Source organism: Artemia franciscana, chromosome 12, assembly GCF_032884065.1.
Source record: "Artemia franciscana chromosome 12, ASM3288406v1, whole genome shotgun sequence".
Taxonomy (NCBI): domain Eukaryota; kingdom Metazoa; phylum Arthropoda; class Branchiopoda; order Anostraca; family Artemiidae; genus Artemia; species Artemia franciscana.
In genome coordinates, this window is record NC_088874.1 from 18,193,822 (window position 1) to 18,213,464 (window position 19,643).

The 19,643-nt window shown below is 35.3% G+C and overlaps 1 protein-coding gene across 9 annotated transcripts in view; it reads right to left on the minus strand.

The window, feature by feature from the left end:
- The window catches only part of LOC136033792 (sodium bicarbonate cotransporter 3-like), a 120,897-nt gene that overhangs the window by 20,303 nt on the left and 80,951 nt on the right, over positions 1-19,643 (minus strand). For all 9 annotated transcript variants that reach the window (XM_065714701.1, XM_065714695.1, XM_065714699.1 and 6 more), the window contains 5 exons: positions 13,445-13,630; positions 8,160-8,366; positions 5,214-5,356; positions 2,961-3,224; positions 101-266 (listed from right to left, as the gene is read on the minus strand). In XM_065714701.1, the coding sequence (XP_065570773.1) occupies positions 101-266; positions 2,961-3,224; positions 5,214-5,356; positions 8,160-8,366; positions 13,445-13,630 (966 nt within the window). The remainder of the gene's footprint in view (positions 1-100; positions 267-2,960; positions 3,225-5,213; positions 5,357-8,159; positions 8,367-13,444; positions 13,631-19,643) is intronic.

The following is a 19,643-nucleotide window of genomic DNA, read 5'->3' on the forward strand; positions in this document are numbered from 1 at the left end:
AAATAATATATACAGAAAGCTATGTCAAGTAATGTATAAGTTAGAAATACAGAAATGTGTAGCTAAATGTAAAAAGAAAAAAAGGCAAAAAATAATTTACATTATAGATGAAAATGGTGGCAATCAGGAGTGAGAAATTCTCTTCTGTGAAACGAGTTATGTAACAAACAAAGGCAGACGCATCAACAGCTACTAGAATCATTAATATAACTCCTATCCATACTCCAATCCAAAGACGTAAAGCAAGATAGTCGAGACCATAGCCCCTGAAAAAAAAAACAACTAATCCAACACCAGCGACAAAAAAGACATTTAATATCGAATCTCTTACTTTAGCCTATAATTTTTGAAACCACAGTTTTAAAATTTGTCTTAAAACTATTGTAAGACATTCTCCCGTTGAATTAAAACCAAGTAGTTGTGGGCATCAGGCCATGGCTAATTGTAGAAAAAGCCAAGATAGATAGTCCAATTGAGTGAGAGGCAAATCTGGCATAAGCCCTTGTTAGGATTGTATAAAAATGATGTCAGTTCATTTGTCGATAGATAAGTCTATCATCCGTCCATGCGTCATTCCTATGCCAGAACTAAGGTAGATAGTCATAGATCTAAGGGATGAAAGAACTGAGTTGATTTTGGGTTGATGCGTAACGCACAATGTCCACTGGACTTGCATGCAAAATCAGGGACTGAATTTGCTCGGAATCAAAGGCGGGCAAATGAAACCTAAGCCTAATAGGCTTGGCTGCTTGTAGTCTAAAGGTGGAATACCGTATCATAGGATTGACACATGACCGGCAAGTCCTCTGGACTCGCAAGCGAACGGTGAAACCTATAGTTTTCCAAGTGATTGGTTAAATGGCCCGGGTAAAAGTTGGGATACTAAACCAAAATAGAGCCAGATCTCCTTCTAAGAGACAACTAGGAAAATTGTGTCACTATTTACAACTAAAATTAAAAGATAAGCAATATTTTCCTGGTATTAAAAAAATGGATGAGTTTATCATATTTAACGCAACAGTATTGAATTAGTGTCACCAATCTAATTTTTTTACAATCCTATATATCACATAGAACAAATGTTCCTAAAAGCTTGGAAGAATGCACATTGCATAATTACCCATACACCGTGTTTGTTGCCCTCAATAATGATTTCAGCATAGCAATATAAAACTTTAGTGTAAAAAGCACAGGGGTAAAGAAAGAGATATACAGAACACAGAAGAGGATCTGTTAATTTTAAGTTTCATTCTGTCTGTCTGCCAGCCTCTCTCAGCGAGTGACTACTCCGGCATTTTAAGTTTCATTACTGCCATTCTTTAATACATTTGAATAAAAACGATTGTTTTTTATTTGATATAAATAGATACTTAGGCCTCTGTTAATGGGTCAACAAATGATGGAAAATGACAATTCTTAGCTATGAAATAAAATGCTACAGTTTCGACACTTTTATCAAAGATATATCCGGCCAATATAGCTCTGCTTCATCCCTTAAATCCAAGTAGACAATTCCTGAGGTTGGCACCTCTATTTTGTTTGGATTGCCATATACTATATGGCTATGATTTTAGCTTGCTTAGGGATGTGTATTTTGTCACGTAAATATGATTCTTTTGCTACTCTGGAGAGTACCTGAGAACCAATACATAAAGAGAGTTCCCTTATATGAAGGGAAGGGATTTACTTTCTCAAAATAGTGCCTCAATCCTTTTAATACCCTCCTTTAAAGGAAGAGTTCTAAAATTTCTACAAAATGATTCTCGCCGAGACTAAAATCCTACTTGGAGTGACTTTTGCCATAGTGTAAGAATTATTTGACACAAAGAAAAATAGGATCCATTACAATAAGGTTAAATGTAGATCAGGATTGTCAATTAGATCAGAGTCTTCGAAGATATAGACAGGTCGACAATGAAATGGAAGAGCTGAAACAGAGCTGAAACTTAAAATAATTCAAATACTTTTAAATTCTATGTCCAACCAAGATATATCAGTAGCTGCTGAAAGGCCACACAAGTTCTTGATGTACTTTTATAGCAACAGTGAACCAAACCCATTTGATTCTGCGTATTCCTGTCGTTATCAGCTTTTATTAGAAATGTATTGTACTTTTAACCGGAAAGTGGCCTTATAATTGTTTGTTGATTTCGCAGAACTACAACTGAGATTAAAGGATTGAATACTAGTTGTCTTTCATAGGGGACCCATAAAAAAAAAAAAAAAAAAAAAAAAAAAAACTCGACTTCTTTAATTTCCGTACAGAACTTTTAAATGTGTATACTCAAAGAGCTGTGACTATAATGTTGGGGGCAAAGCCCAAAAGGCAATACTCTGGGATTGTTAAAGAGTTTTGCCGTAAGCCGAGAACCTTTATATATTACGGAAGATCATCAATTTCTGTAGTCAACATTATTTGGAATTATCTAGTCATTATCTAGTCAAACAAACATAATGGCGATGTATTTTTATCTGTTTCATCCAAGCAATTAGACCTCTTGGAAATTTTAACATTCGAGCTAGTAAAACTTTTAGGCTAATCATCAGGTTATTATCAGATTCGTTTGTAGCATTTGCAGTTTTGAAAAACAAACTTATTTTCTGCAAATTCGATAAATGCAATATTTTTTTTTTACAAAATTCTGCAAATTTTTTTCAAAAGGAAGATTCTTAAAACAAATACCAAAAATTAATATACAATCAACTAGTGGGAAAAGAAAACTAAATATACTCTTGAAAGCACCACAAAGGGTTATAGTACAAAAACTTCCATAAACAAAACCATTCAGGTCAAGAAATCCTACATTTTCCAAAAGAAAACTTTTTAAATTATTCCCTCAAAACTGTGAACTGCGAGAAGTTCGAACTGTGTTTTTAGATCAAGGGTAAGAGGTTACATTAGAATCGTACAATTTATATTTTCACAAAGAGAAAATAACATCTTTAGTGTTACTACTTACGTGCTAAAATCATAAACAATCGTCTCGAACACTAAAACAGGTCCAGTTGAGCCAAGAATGGTAAGTGGCTGACCAGAGAAAAATCCATAGATGATTCCGCAGACAAAACCAGAACAAAGAGATTCAATTGTGCCAAGACGTCTTCCTGTGGCGTCACTTAATAAACCACCAAAGGTAACAATTGGCGTCAAACACGCAAAGTAGAGAAATGTGAATGCAGCAATACATTGAAGAGAGAAGGCATCTTTGAAATCAGAAAAGTACCTAAAAAGGAGACCATTTAGATCATTTCCTCATTTTCTTTCGGATGTATTTTTCATTTCTTTTTTAAGATGTTTATCTAGACCAATAAGATTTTTCAAACCAATAAGATAGGACTTCAGTATCTTTATGTTAACCCTTTTGTAGCACAGTGGATAGATGCTCTACTTGGCAACACAGAGCCCGGGGTTCTATACCACCAGAGCAAGGACGGGTAGTAATCTTGCTACAAGTCCCTGTAAAAAAGACTCAGCATCTGAAACGGTGATTTGACGTCAGCAATGGCTCTGCAAGATCTTTATCCTTATCCTATCTTTATCTTACATAGCTCCATAATAAACTCATTTCAACACTTTTCAGAAATTAGCTGTATTTTGAAGTGAGGGAAGAAATACATTTTCTTTCATTTCAGTTTTTATAGAGCTTATTCAGTCTTTTTTCTTGGGCATCCAGCTTAATGGTTGTGATAAAGGTTCGTGTTTTATTTAATTGATTAAAAAAAGATTTCCAAAAAGTAAGTTTATAAAAGATAAGTAAATAGTCATATTAAACTTAATACCAAGAGAAATAAATTCCTATAAAAATTCAGACTCAAAATAAACAAAAGTTACTACGAATGGAAGTTTAGCTGCTTTCCCCTTCTCCCTCCCCTAACCGTAAAAGTCTAGGGTCTATTGTCTCATTTGCTTTTTATTGAAAACAATATTTATCTCAAACATGTGCTTTTGTTTTTCAAAACAACGACGACAAATGAAAAATAAATCACTGTAATAACCAAGATAGCTGAAAACAACTAATGAACACAAACTGAATAGAAAATAGATATTGACACTAATTCCTATAAACTTGGCAAATCAAGGTTTTATTTCACTTTAATTTCTTTTTTTTAATGTTGTAAATGCAAAAGAGAACGGATCACTCTTGGTTCTTTCCTTGAGGCAAGAGTTATACGACCATCCATCAACGAGCTCCGGTCAATGGCTCACGATCGTCCAAAGTGGACATTAGCCATTAATGCCCTATACGCCATTAATGGTCGGAGGATCTAGGTCTAAGTAAGTAGAATCTGGATTACACTAAAACCAGCAGACTATTTTTTATTCTCAATGCAATAATATCAGAACGCCAAAATATCTCCCTCCAGGGCAATAGCAACAGTCCAGTTCAAGGGGTAGAGAAAGGTAAGAAAAACGTCTCTACTGCTACTTTTCTACATCATATCAGTAAAGGAAGGTTAAGATGGCTAGGGCACATTCTGCGGATGAAGAATGAAAAATAATCAAATATTGTCCTTCTTGGCTAGCCGTCTAGGACCAAACAAAAAGCAGGTCGCCCACAAACAGGGAGGGAGGACGTCGTAAGGTAAGATTTAAGGGAGACAAGAGCTTCTTGGCAGGGTGTAAAGAGGTAGGCTTTGAATATTTTGGGATGGAGGAGGAGTGTATGTAGCTGTGTTGGCCTCAGGCGGCTTGGTCCTGAAGTGAGTTTTTAGTACTTATAGTACAGTAGTAGTAGCCTTAGTGATAATGACATTAAATGATGCAAATAGTCCATTTTACAACAGAGAACCCAAAGATGCGTTTAAATACACAGGAATAATCATTACATCTTCTTGAGGTTAAAATCACACAAGGATTTTTAGTCTTTATGATCGGAGGGTCCAAAAGATCCAAATTATTTTTTCTTTTACATTATTTGCTTCTCCGACCATTTTTAATTATTTTTTATTTTTTTACTAATTTAATCTCCATTTCCTGCTTAATACTCTCTATTTGAGTAAGCTGAACTCTGTTAATTGAGTTTAAATACATGCATGGTCCATTTAATTTTCGCTTGTTAATTTTGATTTAAAGCCACGTGTTTAGGAAATAATTGTGTTTCACAGAATCACAAACTACCCTATTGGTTATTATAGAGACTTATAGGTAATCCTTGGCTGGATAAAAAGAAAAGTATTTTTCTATTATGTCTGAAAAAATAAAGCCCACCTACCATGGTTTCTTCCTTTTCAAATCGTTAATCAGGCCTCCAAAAAGTTTTCCTGACCTAACAAGACCAGAACGCTCGCGCACTTTCTCCTCTTCATGCTCCTCATTCACCTCCTCGACAAACTTCTCTTTATTTCTCCGTTGTTGCTACAAAAGAAATAGAAAAACAAGAACGAATAAGAAAGTAAGAATAAGAAAAACTGACAAGAAAGAACAATAAGGAAAAGAGAAGACGAAAAGTAGCAGAAAGAATATACCTGCATGATTCTTAATAACAAAAATCCATGATGTTTATATACATATATATAATGAAAACTAGCTGTTGGGGTGGTGCTTCGCGCCACCCCAACACCTAGTTGGTGGGGGCGCTTCGCGCCCCCCAAAGCCCCACCAGCGCGGGTAACTCGTTACGCGCCATATTAGTTACGCGCCATTGTAGTTGTGTCCCTATGTCCCACCTGTGAATATAGATATATATATATATATATATATATATATATATATATATATATATATATATATATATATATATATATATATATATATATATATACATATATATGTATATATATATGTATATATATATATATATATGTATATATATATATGTATATATATATATATACATATATATATATGTATATATATGTGTATATGTGTTTATATGTATATATGTATATATATGTATATATGTATATATATATATATGTGTGTAAATATATATATATATATATATATATATATATATATATATATATATATATATATATATATATATATATATTTTCTTTTTAGTTTTTTTTTTGTAGTTTTTACCTTTTTTAGTTTTTTTCTTCTTTTGTATTAATGCTAAAGCCAAGGTTCAAACCTGGAGCCTCTCGGACCTAGAACCTGAAACATAACGCTTTACCAACTCAGCTACTTCGGCGTGAATACATTCGTTTTGAGCAGCTTCCTCGGGTGTTGCCATTGTAGGTTCTTCAGTCATTTGACAATTAGAAATTTCTCTTTCAACGGTCTTCTTACAATTAAAAATTTGTCTTTGAACGATATTCTTAAATACCTGTGTCCTGGTCGTCATTTATATTGCCTGTGTCCCGGTCGTCATTTGTGTCCCGGTATCCCAGTCTGTAATTTCTCCTTGAGTGTCCCGGTCGTTATTTATATTCCCTCTGTCCCGGTCGTCATTTGTGTCCCGGTCTGTAATTTCTCTTTGAGTGTTTTTTCTTTTTAGTATTTTTTAGTTTTTTACATTTTTTCTTTTTTCAGTTTTCTTTTTCTTCTTTATTTTTCAGCTTCACTATGAAATACATATCGCCGAACCTTTGTTTTTTTAACTAAAATCTGGTAGGCATTGATGACCTTATCCAAGTCAAGATCCCAAACCCAATCATCATCGCTATCATTTTCAGTTTTGATATGTTTTGACTCTCGCTGTCCAGGTGGATCTTCATCTAACTGCGCGGTTTTGCGTTCTTTAGCCTCAAGCCTGTTTCCTTGCTGTTCTTTTGATTCCTCGGCACGCTTTCTTTTCTGACTTTCTCTATCAGCAGCAAGTTTTTTGGCATAGACTCTTTGAGCATCTTCATCGGCTTTTGCCATTGTAAGTTCATCAGTCATTTTAAACTTAAACATTAATAGATTTCTACGTGAACATATATGTCTTAAATATCTTTAATGACGTCACCGTCATAGCAAAAATGACGACAACTAACTTCATGACGCCAGTCGACACAGAAACATGACGTCACCTGATCCACAGACAGACAACTTATTTTTATATATATAGATAGATATAGTTTTTTAGGCATTCTCCATTAGTTTCTTACCAATAAAACGAAGAATAGAAGTGTTTGAAAGAGCATTTCAATAGTCCCTTGCAATATTTGAGGATGTTCCCTACCAATCGAGCAAAGAGGGTGAGTGAGAAAAAAGTCAGACTTAGTGAGCCCATACAGTGCCCTATTAACTGTTATCCATCTATTTATCTATTTTTCTAATCCATCACTACAAAAAGATGTAATTGAAAATAATACGAAGAAAGGAAAAACACAGGATATTCAGTACACGATACTGAAATTACAGAGCAAGTACTTAAAAATACTACATCCACACTACTGCCGCAAGAGGGACAACCACTCATGCGACATTCCTGCGTTAAAATCGTCGACTGATGCCGAACAGCCTGACATTGTTCTTTAACTTGACAATGAAGGTTAATAAATGAATTCCGCATCCACAAACATAGCTTCAACAGATGTTTTGCATAACGAAAGTACTAGGAACAAATTTGCTCAATATAAGATTTCTGAAAAATTCTCCAGAAAGGTGCAACGTACATAATAGGCAGCAGCGCCAAAATCAAGCGATTGAAATGGACTTTCTTTGCCACAGTACTACCGTAGGATCCCGAAATTCGCTTTTACAGGTGGCTAACAATGAGCAAGCGGGTAGCTTGCACGGAAGGCCCGATGGTAAGGCCCGAATAAATTAACGAATGCACTCGCTTAACAGTAGTATCTTTAATTCTAATAAATACGTAAGTCAAATCTTTCCGGCTAACATAAACAGTCTCGGACTTAGCTACGTTGAAACTAAGATTAATTTTCTATTATTTATCATTTAACATTTTAAAATTCTCCTTGAGGCGTGCAGTGGTCCGGCAATGCAAACCGTATCTATTCCAGAGAACAAAAAAAAAAAAAAAAAAAAAAAAACAGTTCTCAGTATGACAGCCAGAAAGGTGTGCTCAAAATAATACCGAGAATGGTACAGCAGGAAATGGCGAAGGAGAGAAAGAGAGAGAGAGAGAGAGAGAGAGAGAGAGAGAGAGAGAGAGAGAGAGAGAGAGAGAGAGAGAGAGAGAGAGAGAGGGAAAATTAAATTTAGGCAGAAGGTGGCTACGGAATGACTGCTTCAGCAAGAGACAAAAAACTCAAAATCGTCTTACTTGTGACGGAATTGCTGCTGGAGGTTCGATCCTGATATTTGGGTCCCATTCTCCAGGTGGCAGCACTGTGACGGAGTCCAGAAATTCATCAATACCAGTAAGTAAATGATTTCTATTTTTAGCTCTATAAGCTACCTCGTGAAATATTTCGTCGGTTAGAACAGTAGCAACGGCTCTACCTATTTCGTGATAGCTTGATAAACCACCCTAAGCGAAAAAAACACATTCAGGTAAACATTCGTTTTCTTTTGTACAGAAAGAAAGAAAGAAAAAGAACCAAAAGAAAAAAAAACAACAAAAAAGCCATAAAAGACGAACCTATTAAAATGAAATTGTACACACATTATTTAATCATCTAATAAACCTATATTATTTTTTCTATCTTCTTAGATAGTCTCCTTTCATTTGCTAGCACAGTCTAACAGATACAGAGATAAATTTGCTTTCTTTTGGTTAGAAATATATAGATACATACCGAAAAAATTGAAAAAAAAATTATAGAAACTAAAAACAGCGTAACCTACCACTTATTCAAGAAGAAAAAAATAATAATCTAATAAATTATATCATTTTTTCCATCCTCGAGGATAATCTCTTCTTTTTTTTTATTAGTCAGTCAGTATTAACCCGAATTATAGTGAAATTATAGGCGATAATGAAAAAAGGAAAAAAAGGACATAATGTGTAAAATTCAACAAAATGAACGCATTCCTTTTCTTTTTGGATTTTTGTAAGAATAAAATTGTATTGCTTTTTGTGTCTTTATTCTGCTTTTTATTTTCTGCTTGACAGCTTTTTTGGTAGGATCGCAGCTATAGCTTTCTAATTATAGAGTGATTTAGCCAGCTTTAAGACATGACAACACTAGATGGTGTACGAGCTAAAAAAAAAGAGCTAAGAGCTCATATGGCACTTGTGACGAGGTCGGAAGAGCCAAGAGCTCATATGGCATGAGCTCTAGCAAAATTCGAAGAATAAACAGATTAATTTAAGAGGAAAATAAGAGGCTTAATGCCGGTCGGGATTAAAAATAAGAGCTCTGAGACACGAGGTCCTTCTAAGCATCGAAATTCATTAAGATCCGATCACCCACTCGTAAGTTAAAAATACCTCACTTTTTCTAATCTTTCCTCTCCCTTCAGCCCCCCCCCCAGATGCTCGAATAGGGGAAAACAACTTTATCAAGTCAATTTGTGCAGGTCCTTGACACGCCTACCAATTGATATCGTCCTAGCACGTCCAGAAGCACCGAACTCACCAAAGCACTGGACCCCCATAACTCCCCCAAAGAGAGCGGATCAAGTCCGGTTACGTCAATACCATATCTACGACATTTACTTATTCTGCCCACCAAGTTTCATCCCGATCTCTCCACTCTAAGCGTTTTCCAACATTTACGTTTTCCCCTTCAACTCCCTCCAATGTCACCAGATCTGGTCGTGATTTAAATAAGAGCTCTGAGACATGAAGGGTCCCCCCAACTCCCCCCAATGACACTGGATCCGGTCGGGATTCAAATTTTGAATTTCAAAATAAGAGATGAGTGACGAGGTCCTTCTAAATATCAAATTTCATTAAGATCCGATCAGCCATTTGTAAGTTAAAAATACCTCTAATTCTTTTCAATTTTTCCTCTCCCTCCAGCCCCCCAGATGGTCGAATCGGGGAAACGACTGTTATAAAGTCAATTTGTGCAGGTCCTTGACACGCCTACCAATTTTCATCGTCCTAGCATGTCCAGAAGCACCAAACTCGGCAAAGCACTGAAAATCCCCCCAAATCCCCCAAAGAGAGCGGATCCATTCCAATTATGTCAATCACGTATCTAGAACTTGTGCTTATTCTTCCCATCAAGCTTCATCCCTATCTCTTTCCTCTAAGCGTTTTCCAAGATTTCTGTTTCCCCCCTCCAACCCCCTATGTCCCCGGATCCGATTCGAACTGAAAATGGAGAATCTGAGACATAAGTTCTTTCTATTCTATATATTAAGTTTGATTAAGATCCGATCACCCTTTCGTAAGATAAAGTTACCTCAATTTTCACGTTTTCTAAGATCTCCGGTTTCCCCCTCCAACTCCCCCAAATGTCACCGGATCAGGTTGGAATTTAAAATAAGAGCTCTGAAGCACAAAGTCCCTTTAAATATCAAATTTCATTAAGATTTGATCACCCGTTCGCAAGTTACAATTTCTAGTTTTTCCGAATTACTCCCCCCCCCCAACTCCCCCAAAGAGAGCGGATCCGTTCCGGTTATTTCAGTCACGTATCTTGTACTTGTGCTTATTCTTCCCACCAAGTTTCATCCTGATCTCTCCGATTTAAGCGTTTTCTAAGATTTCCACCCCCCCCCAACTCCCCCCAATGACACTGGATCCGGTCGGAATTCAAAATAAGAGATATAAGTTACGAGGTCCTTCTAAATATGAAATTTCATTAAAATCTGATCACTCCTTCGCAAGTTAAAAATACCTCATTTTTTCCAATTTTTCAGAGTTAGCCCCCCCCCCCCAACTCCCCAAAGTGAGCGAATCCGTTCCGTTTAGGTCAATCACGTATCTAGGACTTGTGCTTATTTTTCTCACCAATTTTCATCCCCCCCCCCCCCCAAATCCCCCAAAGTGAGCAGATCCGTTCCGTTTATGTCAATCACGTATCTAGAACTCATGCTTATTTTTCCCACCAATTTTCATCCCGATACCTCCACTCTCAGCGTTTTTCAAGATTTTAGGTTCCCCCCCAACTCCACCCAATGTCACTGTATCCAGTCGGGATTTAAAATGAGAGCTCTGAGACACGATATCAATCTAAATATCGAATTTCATGAAGATCCAATCCCCCATTCGTAAGTTAAAAATACTTCTTTTCTAATTTTTCCAAATTAACCGTCCCCCACTCCCCCCAGATGGTCGGATAGGGAAAAAGACTATTTCTAATTTAATCTGGCCCGGGACCTGATACGCCTGCCAAATTTCATCGTCCTAGCTTATCTGGAAACTTGTTTTTTTTTATATTTAATTTCTGAACTTTTTGAATTAATGCATGTTTTGATTTTGGCTCACCGCACATGAATAATTAAAACAATATTTGCATATTTTTTTTTTTTTTGCTAAATGGCCTTGTCATAGTTTTGATAGGTTGATTTTGATAAAAAAAGGGGGTGGGGGAGGAGGCCTAGTTGCCCTCCAATTTTTGGTTACTTAAAATGATAGTAGATTTTTTTTTTGTTTGTTCGAACATTTTTGTTAGTAATAAACATACGTACCTTACGAATTGACTTACGTAACAAACTTCTATACTTGTGTATTTTTATTACGTGTATGATGGGGTTTGACCCCTCTTCAATACCTCACTCTTTACACTAAATCTTGAATTTCATCCCAAATCTTTAAGAATGAGCCCTGAATCACAAAGGCCGTAGAATAAAGGCACAAAGCCCGTTAATAATTAATTATTAAATTACTAAAAATACTTTAGCGTAAAGAGCAAGGTATTACGCAGGAGAAGAAAGCCCTTATACATGTAATATTTTATGTTCGTTTTAAGTTTTAATGCTACTCATTACGTCTAGGTGACAAATTTTTTATTTATTTTTTCATTGTTTTTTTTTTAAGTAACGTTAGAAAATTCTGCGGCCCCTTCATGGAAATTCTCTTCCCTCATGATAAATTCCTCCATAGAAAGACACTCCCGCGTAATACCCTCTCCCCGACTCACCCCCACCCCAACGCAAAAAAGTCCCCATGAAAACGTCTGTACACTTCATAATAACCATTACTATATGTGAGCACTGGTCAAAATTTATAACTTGCAGCTTCTCCCACAGGGACTGTGGGGAGTACGTCGTCCCCAAAGACATAGTTAAAATATTTTTTGACTATTCTGAACAAAATGGCTATCTTAAAATTTTAATCCGTTGACTTTGGGACAAAAATGAGCGTGGGAGGGGGCCTAATTGCCCTCCAATTTTTTTGGTCACTTAAAAAGGGCATTAGAAATTTTAATTCCCATTAGAATAACCCCTCTCACAACATTCTAGGAACACTGGGTCGATACTAGCACCCCTGAAAATAGGGGGTGTTTCCCCCTATTTTCTAAAATAGGGCAAATTTTCTCAGGCTCGTATCTTTTGATGAGTAAGACTAAATTGGATGACACTTATATATTTAAAATAAGCATAAAAATCTAATTCTTTTGATATTTCTATCACTATAAAATTCCGTTTTTTAGACTTCGTTTACTATTGAGCCGGGTCGCTCCTTCGTTATTACGAACTGTTTGATTGAATTTTCGGCTACTATGAGCTAGAGTTCGTTCTTTATTAGGTTGCGTCTAACACCGTAACCATAATTTTCATCTTTCCAATTAGAACAGTGACAAATGAAGAGGGCGTGATTCTGGTAAAGCATTTATATTGCCTTTTATGTTGGAAGTTTTAGCTTTAAACCTGAATTTCTTTGACTTCGGCGCTTTACAAGGAGATGCTTTAACAGAATAACAAATATGAGAAGTCTTGGGAGCCAGCGAAGCATTAAAAGCATGCAAAACAAAAATTAGAAATAAAAACAGTTTAATTCTCATAGCATTTTCAAAACTTCAGATTTTTTTTTTCATTTAAGGCTTCTTTTATTAACACTGATATTGAAGTCAACACACTGCCTTTAACTAAGTTAAGAGCAATGGGTTTCCTTCCTGTTACTTATTATTATCATTTTCAAGTTTTCGGTTTTTCCTGATCGCTCCGTTCAGATGAGGTAGTCGCAGAAACGTGGGAAGGAGCTCATTCAATTCGAAGGGCCATAAGCCCTTTTACTTTTTTTGGACCCAGCCAACAACGCAGCCCACTGCTATCAGACCAAACTTTGATTTCTCTTTCCTTAAGTTCGTTCCCTAACCATTTCAGCCCGAAAAATAGTCGATAATGTAGTCACACAGCATTTCAATGTTTTGAGATATTCAATGTAAAAAAAAATTGATGCTATCTGAGGGATATTTATTGCCCGACGGAGCCCCAATCATGGGTGTTTAAAGCTGAATTTAGTCTTTTTCTACAGTCATCTATGTTCCTGGACTCTTGTTGACTCACGGCTTCATCTGTATCCTCGTAAGCTAGGGATTTACTATATAAAAAAAAAGGAAAAAAAAGCCGGAATTGTAGCAGTTTTTACACTATTTGTTAGAACGAAATTGTAGATTTTGTTTTTTAAATAAAAAAACTTGTCAATAATTTAAAAATTATTTTAGAAAACTCCCGATTGATCATCACTTTATAACTATAGCTACTTACCACTGGTCCAAGAAGGAAGAAAATGAATCTAGTTGGAACTGGAACTTCAGTTAAATCTCCCAAATTTGCTGGCGCTGCTAAACGAATGAAGGCTGAAATCGGTTTCTCGAGAAACGGCACTTCACCGACTAAAACATTGGAAGCTTCAGCCCCAGGGGGTATTTTTCTTAAGAAATTGGTATTTCCCTGCAAAACAGTATACTACTTTTTTACATACTAAATTAACAAAAATACAAATTAAAACATCTAGTAACCAGACCCTTAGATTCAATAGACATGGCTACATCAACTGATAGATGGTATAATTTTCTTCTTTTTTTTTTTGCTCAAATCTGAAATATTTACTCGTTGGTGGAACAAAAAGAGAAACCTTAGGACCTATGAACGCTTCATTTTGACGACCATTTCTCAATTAAAAAAAAAAAAAAAATTATACCCCCCAAACTTTTCTGTCTTTACATAAAAATACTAGTCAAGTTGCGTAAACTCGGGTAATTGAAGGCAAAGTAGAAAATAGTAAATGCGATTGGTGTGGGATTCAAAGAGAGAAAGAGAAAGAGAGAGAAAGAGAGAGAGAGAGAGAGAGAGAGAGAGAGAGAGAGAGAGAGAGAGAGAGAGAGAGAGAGAGAGAGAGAGAGAAACACATAGAAACTCATGAGAACATCTAAAATTCAAATCCAACTTTTGTGAGTTCAGCTCATCTGCATTACACAACTCTTACAATATATTTTAAGCAGATCCAATTGATCCTTTTAAAATAATGCTAGAGAAAAATTCATTCACAGAATAATTAATCAAAGTCTTTTTTACAATAAATAACAGTCGACTCTATTGCGTAACTACTGAATGAAATCAATAGGCTCTTTTACGGGCAATAGACTCTTTTACGAAAAAAGATGGCAGGATTCCGCTGAGGCCTTTCAGAATAACTTTGTGTTTTGCGAATCGAGATTCGAGTGACTGTATGAGTTGGTCCAGGAACGGGATGAAAAGGGAAACTCGATAGTAAAATTTCATATGCTTTTCTGGCGGGATATCATGTAGGATGTTGACGACATATCGATGTTTTCATCTGCAGTTCAGTTCAGCTCATCTGCATTACACAACTCTTACAATATATTTTAAGCAGATCCAATTGATCCTTTTAAAATAATGCTAGAGAAAAATTCATTCACAGAATAATTAATCAAAGTCTTTTTTACAATAAATAACAGTCGACTCTATTGCGTAACTACTGAATGAAATCAATAGGCTCTTTTACGGGCAATAGACTCTTTTACGAAAAAAGATGGCAGGATTCCGCTGAGGCTTTTCAGAATAACTTTGTGTTTTGCGAATCGAAATTCGAGTGACTGTATGAGTTGGTCCACGAACGGGATGAAAAGGGAAACTCGATAGTAAAATTCCATATGCTTTTCTGGCGGGATATCATGTGGGATGTTGACGACATATCGATGTTTTCATCTGCAGTTCAGTTCAGCTCATCTGCATTACACAACTCTTAGAATATATTTTAAGCAGATCCAATTGATCCTTTTAAAATAATGCTAGAGAAAAATTCGTTCACAGAATAATTAATCAAAGTCTTTTTTACACTAAATAACAGTCGACTCTATTTCGTAACTACTGAATGAAATCAATAGGCTCTTTTACGGGCAATAGACTCTTTTACGAAAAAAGATGGCAGGATTCCGCTGAGGCCTTTCAGAATAACTTTGTGTTTTGCGAATCGAGATTCGAATGACTGTATGAGTTGGTCCACGAACGGGATGAAAAGGGAAACTCGATAGTAAAATTCCATATGCTTTTCTGGCGGGATATCATGTGGGATGTTGACGACATATCGATGTTTTCATCTGCAGTTCAGTTCAGCTCATCTGCATTACACAACTCTTACAATATATTTTAAGCAGATCCAATTGATCCTTTTAAAATAATGCTAGAGAATAATTCGTTCACAGAATAATTAATTAAAGTCTTTTTTAGGTAAATATGGCCGGAAGATCCTTGTAGACAAGACGTCATCCCAAATAAATTGAAATCGAATCAATAATAATAAAGAATTTGTTCAAACTTAACTTTCTAACAGAAATTTTCTAACAAAAATCTTTGTTTTTATCAGCTGTCAAATTTCCACATTCAAGCCTTTCTCTATTATGGTTATTGTGGTTGCACCAATAGCAGCAACCTTGTAAAAAACAAACACGCAAAAACAGCGTTTTTTACACGCTGTAAAAAACAAACCATAAATGACTAGGTAACAAGCTTATCTGAAGTCAATCTGAGGTTATAGCGTCAAAGCACCTGATTCAGGCTTAAAATCACATAGTCACAAAGGTGTCTCCTAAAAACGAGGTTTAAAAAACAAAACAAAACTGGCAAAAAAGAAATTTGGTAAATTTCTAAAGGTGAATTTGCTGAATTAGAACGTATTGTGCACCAATATAGGAATCAATATACTTCCAATTAAGAATAATTCGAATATGGGCTGTATACTACGCAAATATTCTAGTTAAACTAGCCTGCACAGTCATGAGGGGACAAGCCACATTAGCTATAAGAAAAATTACCTTGCAAGCTTTTGACTATTTTAAAACAATCTCTAATAGAGAAAAAAAGCAACAGCTAATGATTACACTTCATATAAATAAACATCTAACTGACGTTTTGTGTCTAAAAAGGACAAAGGTAAGAACAGCAGAGACCCAAGATTTGTGTTAGTATACAGATTCTTGGAGATGAAAATTTCACTAAAAAAAGCTGAATACGGGAAATTTGGAAAATAAGATCATCCAATACTTTCGTCCAAGCACAGAAGATTTTAATTTGACATTAGGAAGAAAAGAAGAAGAGACTAATTTTATAATGAAAATAAGATCAGTTGTACGAAAATTTATTTTATATAGAAAAGAGTTCCTTTATTTATCATGTACAGAGCAAATAACTAGCACCAGGACTAGTAAGTAATGACTACTTTTGGAAAAAGAGAAAATATTATGTCTGAGTATCCTAAATATTTGGTATAACAACAACAAAAAAGAAGAAAAAAAGTCGTCTCATTAAACGACGTGAAATCTTCTATCGAAATGAAATCCAATACCAAACCTGTTATTCTAATACTGATTCTAATCTGAATATATTTAAAGTTTCGGAGTTTATAATAGGTAATTTTTTTTTTGTATCCAGCCTTAAACCTGAGAAAACGGTTAACAGTTTTTCTGTAGAGAAAGGAGATCAGGGAAATCTCATTTTCCCTATAGGCTATTTGTTTTTTTGAATATAGTTTCAAAATGTATATTTGAAAAAGAGGAGCACCTATTACCGGAGCATAAATATGCATGGATTCAAAAATTTGTAGCTTGATTATCCTAAATCATGACACTATGCAGATCTTGCGTTGAACCAAGTATAAGTAACAGTAAAAAAAGGACTTTTAGCAGGTGTTGCAGGAACAATAATTTAGTTTTTTTTTTAAGTAACAATTTATTTCCGAAAAAAATCAAACAAAATCAATCAGTAGCACACCAAAAACGTTGCTTGCGAGGGTGTGCTACTAACTAGAAAATTACAATTACTTTGGGGTATACGTAATTGAGTAGTAGTAATACTCAGTGAGTGTGCACTTAGCAGTCATGTAATGCTAAGAGCAATGCTAGGTTTGGTATTGGATATCGTTTCGATAGCCAGATTTCACGTCGTCTAATGAGACTTTCTTCTTTTTTGTTGTTGTTTTACCTAATGTTTAGGGTACTCAGACATAACATTTTCTCTTTTTCCAAAAGTAGTTATTACTCACTAGTCCTGGTGCTAGTTTTATTGCTCTTTATTTGATAAACAAAAGAACTGTTTTTTATATAAAATAAATCTTCGTACAACTGATCTTACTTTCATTATAAAATTAGTCTCTTCTTCTTTTCTTCCTAATGTTAAATTCAAATCTTCTGTGCTTTGACGAAAGTATTGAATGACCTTAATTTCCAAATATCCTGTCTTCAGCTGTTTTTAGTGAAATTTTCATCTTCAAGAATCTGTGTACTAACACAAATCTTGGGTCCCTGCTGTTCTTACCTTTGTCCTTTTTAGAAACCAAACGTCAATAAGTTAGTGATTTATATGAAGTGTAATAATTAGCTGTCGCTTTTCTTCTCTATTAGAGATTGTTTTGAAATAGTCAAAAGCTTGCAAGGTAATTTTTCTTATAGCTAATGTGGCTTGTCCCCTCATGACTGTGCAGGCTGGTTTAACAAGAATATTTGCGTAGTATACAGCCCATATTCGAAATCTTCTTAGTTGGAAGTATATTGATTCCTATATTGGTGCACAATATGTTCAAATTCAGCAAATTCACCTTTAGTAATTTACCCAAAATTTTTGTTGCCAGTTTTGTTTTGTTTTTTAAACCTCGTTTTTAGGAGACACCTTTGTGACTATGTGATTTTAAGCCTGAATCGGGTGCTTTGACGCTATAACCTCAGAATGACTTCAGATAAGCTTGTCACCTAGTCATTTATGGTTTTGTTTTTTACAGCGTGTAAAAAACGCTGTTTTTGCGTGTTTGTTTTTTACAAGGTTGCTGCTATTGCTGCAACCACGATAACCGTAATAGAGAAAGTCTTGTGAGGGGAGAGGATGCAATATTGCCGAAAAAATAAGGTGATTAATGATAACACACTTCATATGTCTCTGTCGCTCTTACATTTGTTCTTTTTAGAAACAAAGCGTCAGATAGTTATTTAATTATCTGAAGTTTAATTATTAGCTGCGGTTTTTCTTCTCTATTAGCAATTCTTCTGAAATAGTCAAACAGTTGTAAGGTAGTTTTTCTTATAGCTTATGTAACTTTCCACCTCAGGACTGTGCTGGCAATTTTACCTAGTATATTTGCGTAATGTATAACGTACACCAATTACTTGTTTATCTAATTATTTCAAGTGTATTCTGAATATCCAATAGTAATACCTTGTGATAGCGTAGTGGATAAAACCATCCTGTGAAACTGGGAGATCATGGTTCAATCCCGCCTGTCGCAAGGAAAGAATAAACCATGACTGCAGATTACAATTTTTTATAATTATGTCAATTAATTTCTGTAAGTAAGTGAAATTCGCAGAGCGATACAAAATGAACAGATGAGTCTGATTCAATGTTTAGAAATTTTTTGGGGGAAAAGTACATGGTCAATAGAACCCAGTTAATCAAACCAAAAATGCTATAAGGTGAATTTTCGTTAATTTGTAGCGATAGTTTTATCACCGAAAATCTGTTTATAGTAGAAACTGTCTTAGTTGGAAGCAGATTGATTCCTATATTGGTGTAAAGAAGGTTCAAATTCTGCAAGAGAGCCATTAAAGCCAGGACCACCACTTTTACGACATAAGAGCTTTTTATGAAAATTTGTGAAAAATAAATTTTTTTGTGTAAATGTAGATCTCGGTTCACCCCGTTCCCAAGCTCGAACACGAGATTTTATTTGACGGGAGGGCCCCCTCATACGTTCCCCCTTCAAACATACCTTTTCTGTACTTGAGTGTGAAGAATATGATTAAATTTACCTTTAGAAATTTATAAACAAAAATTTTCGCCAGTTTTGTTTTGTTTTTTAAACCTCGTTTTTAGGAGACACCTTTGTGACTATGTGATTTTAAGCCTGAATCAGGTGCTTTGACGCTATAACCTCAGATTGACTTCAGATAAGCTTGTTACCTAGTCATTTATGGTTTGTTTTTTACAGCGTGTAAAAAACGCTGTTTTTGCGTGTTTGTTTTTTACAAGGTTGCTGCTATTGGTGCAACCACAATAACCATAATAGAGAAAGGCTTGAATAATAAGGCTTGAGTAATGAGCTGTCTAAAAATATCAACTAGTTCGTTGTCAATTCTGGGGCTGATGTATTGGGCATTGCCCGCACTTTACTCAAACCCCTCTTTCATTATTGGATCTTCTCTCATCCGATAGCGCAGCAAGGTCTTAAGATTTCCATCGTTTTTAACAGACTCTACAAAGGTCAATTTCCCCGAATCCTCCTCCCAACACAGTGCAAGTCCTTGCCGTCAACACATAAGCATAGTTTCTATGATGAGACGAAGCCGTTTTCTGTTTATTTCTATTTCATCTTCTTTCTGAGTATTCAAGACTTCCACTATAGAGGACTTTTGCCTGCTCACTGTTGCCAGAAAACTTTTCTCCCAAAGAACAGCAT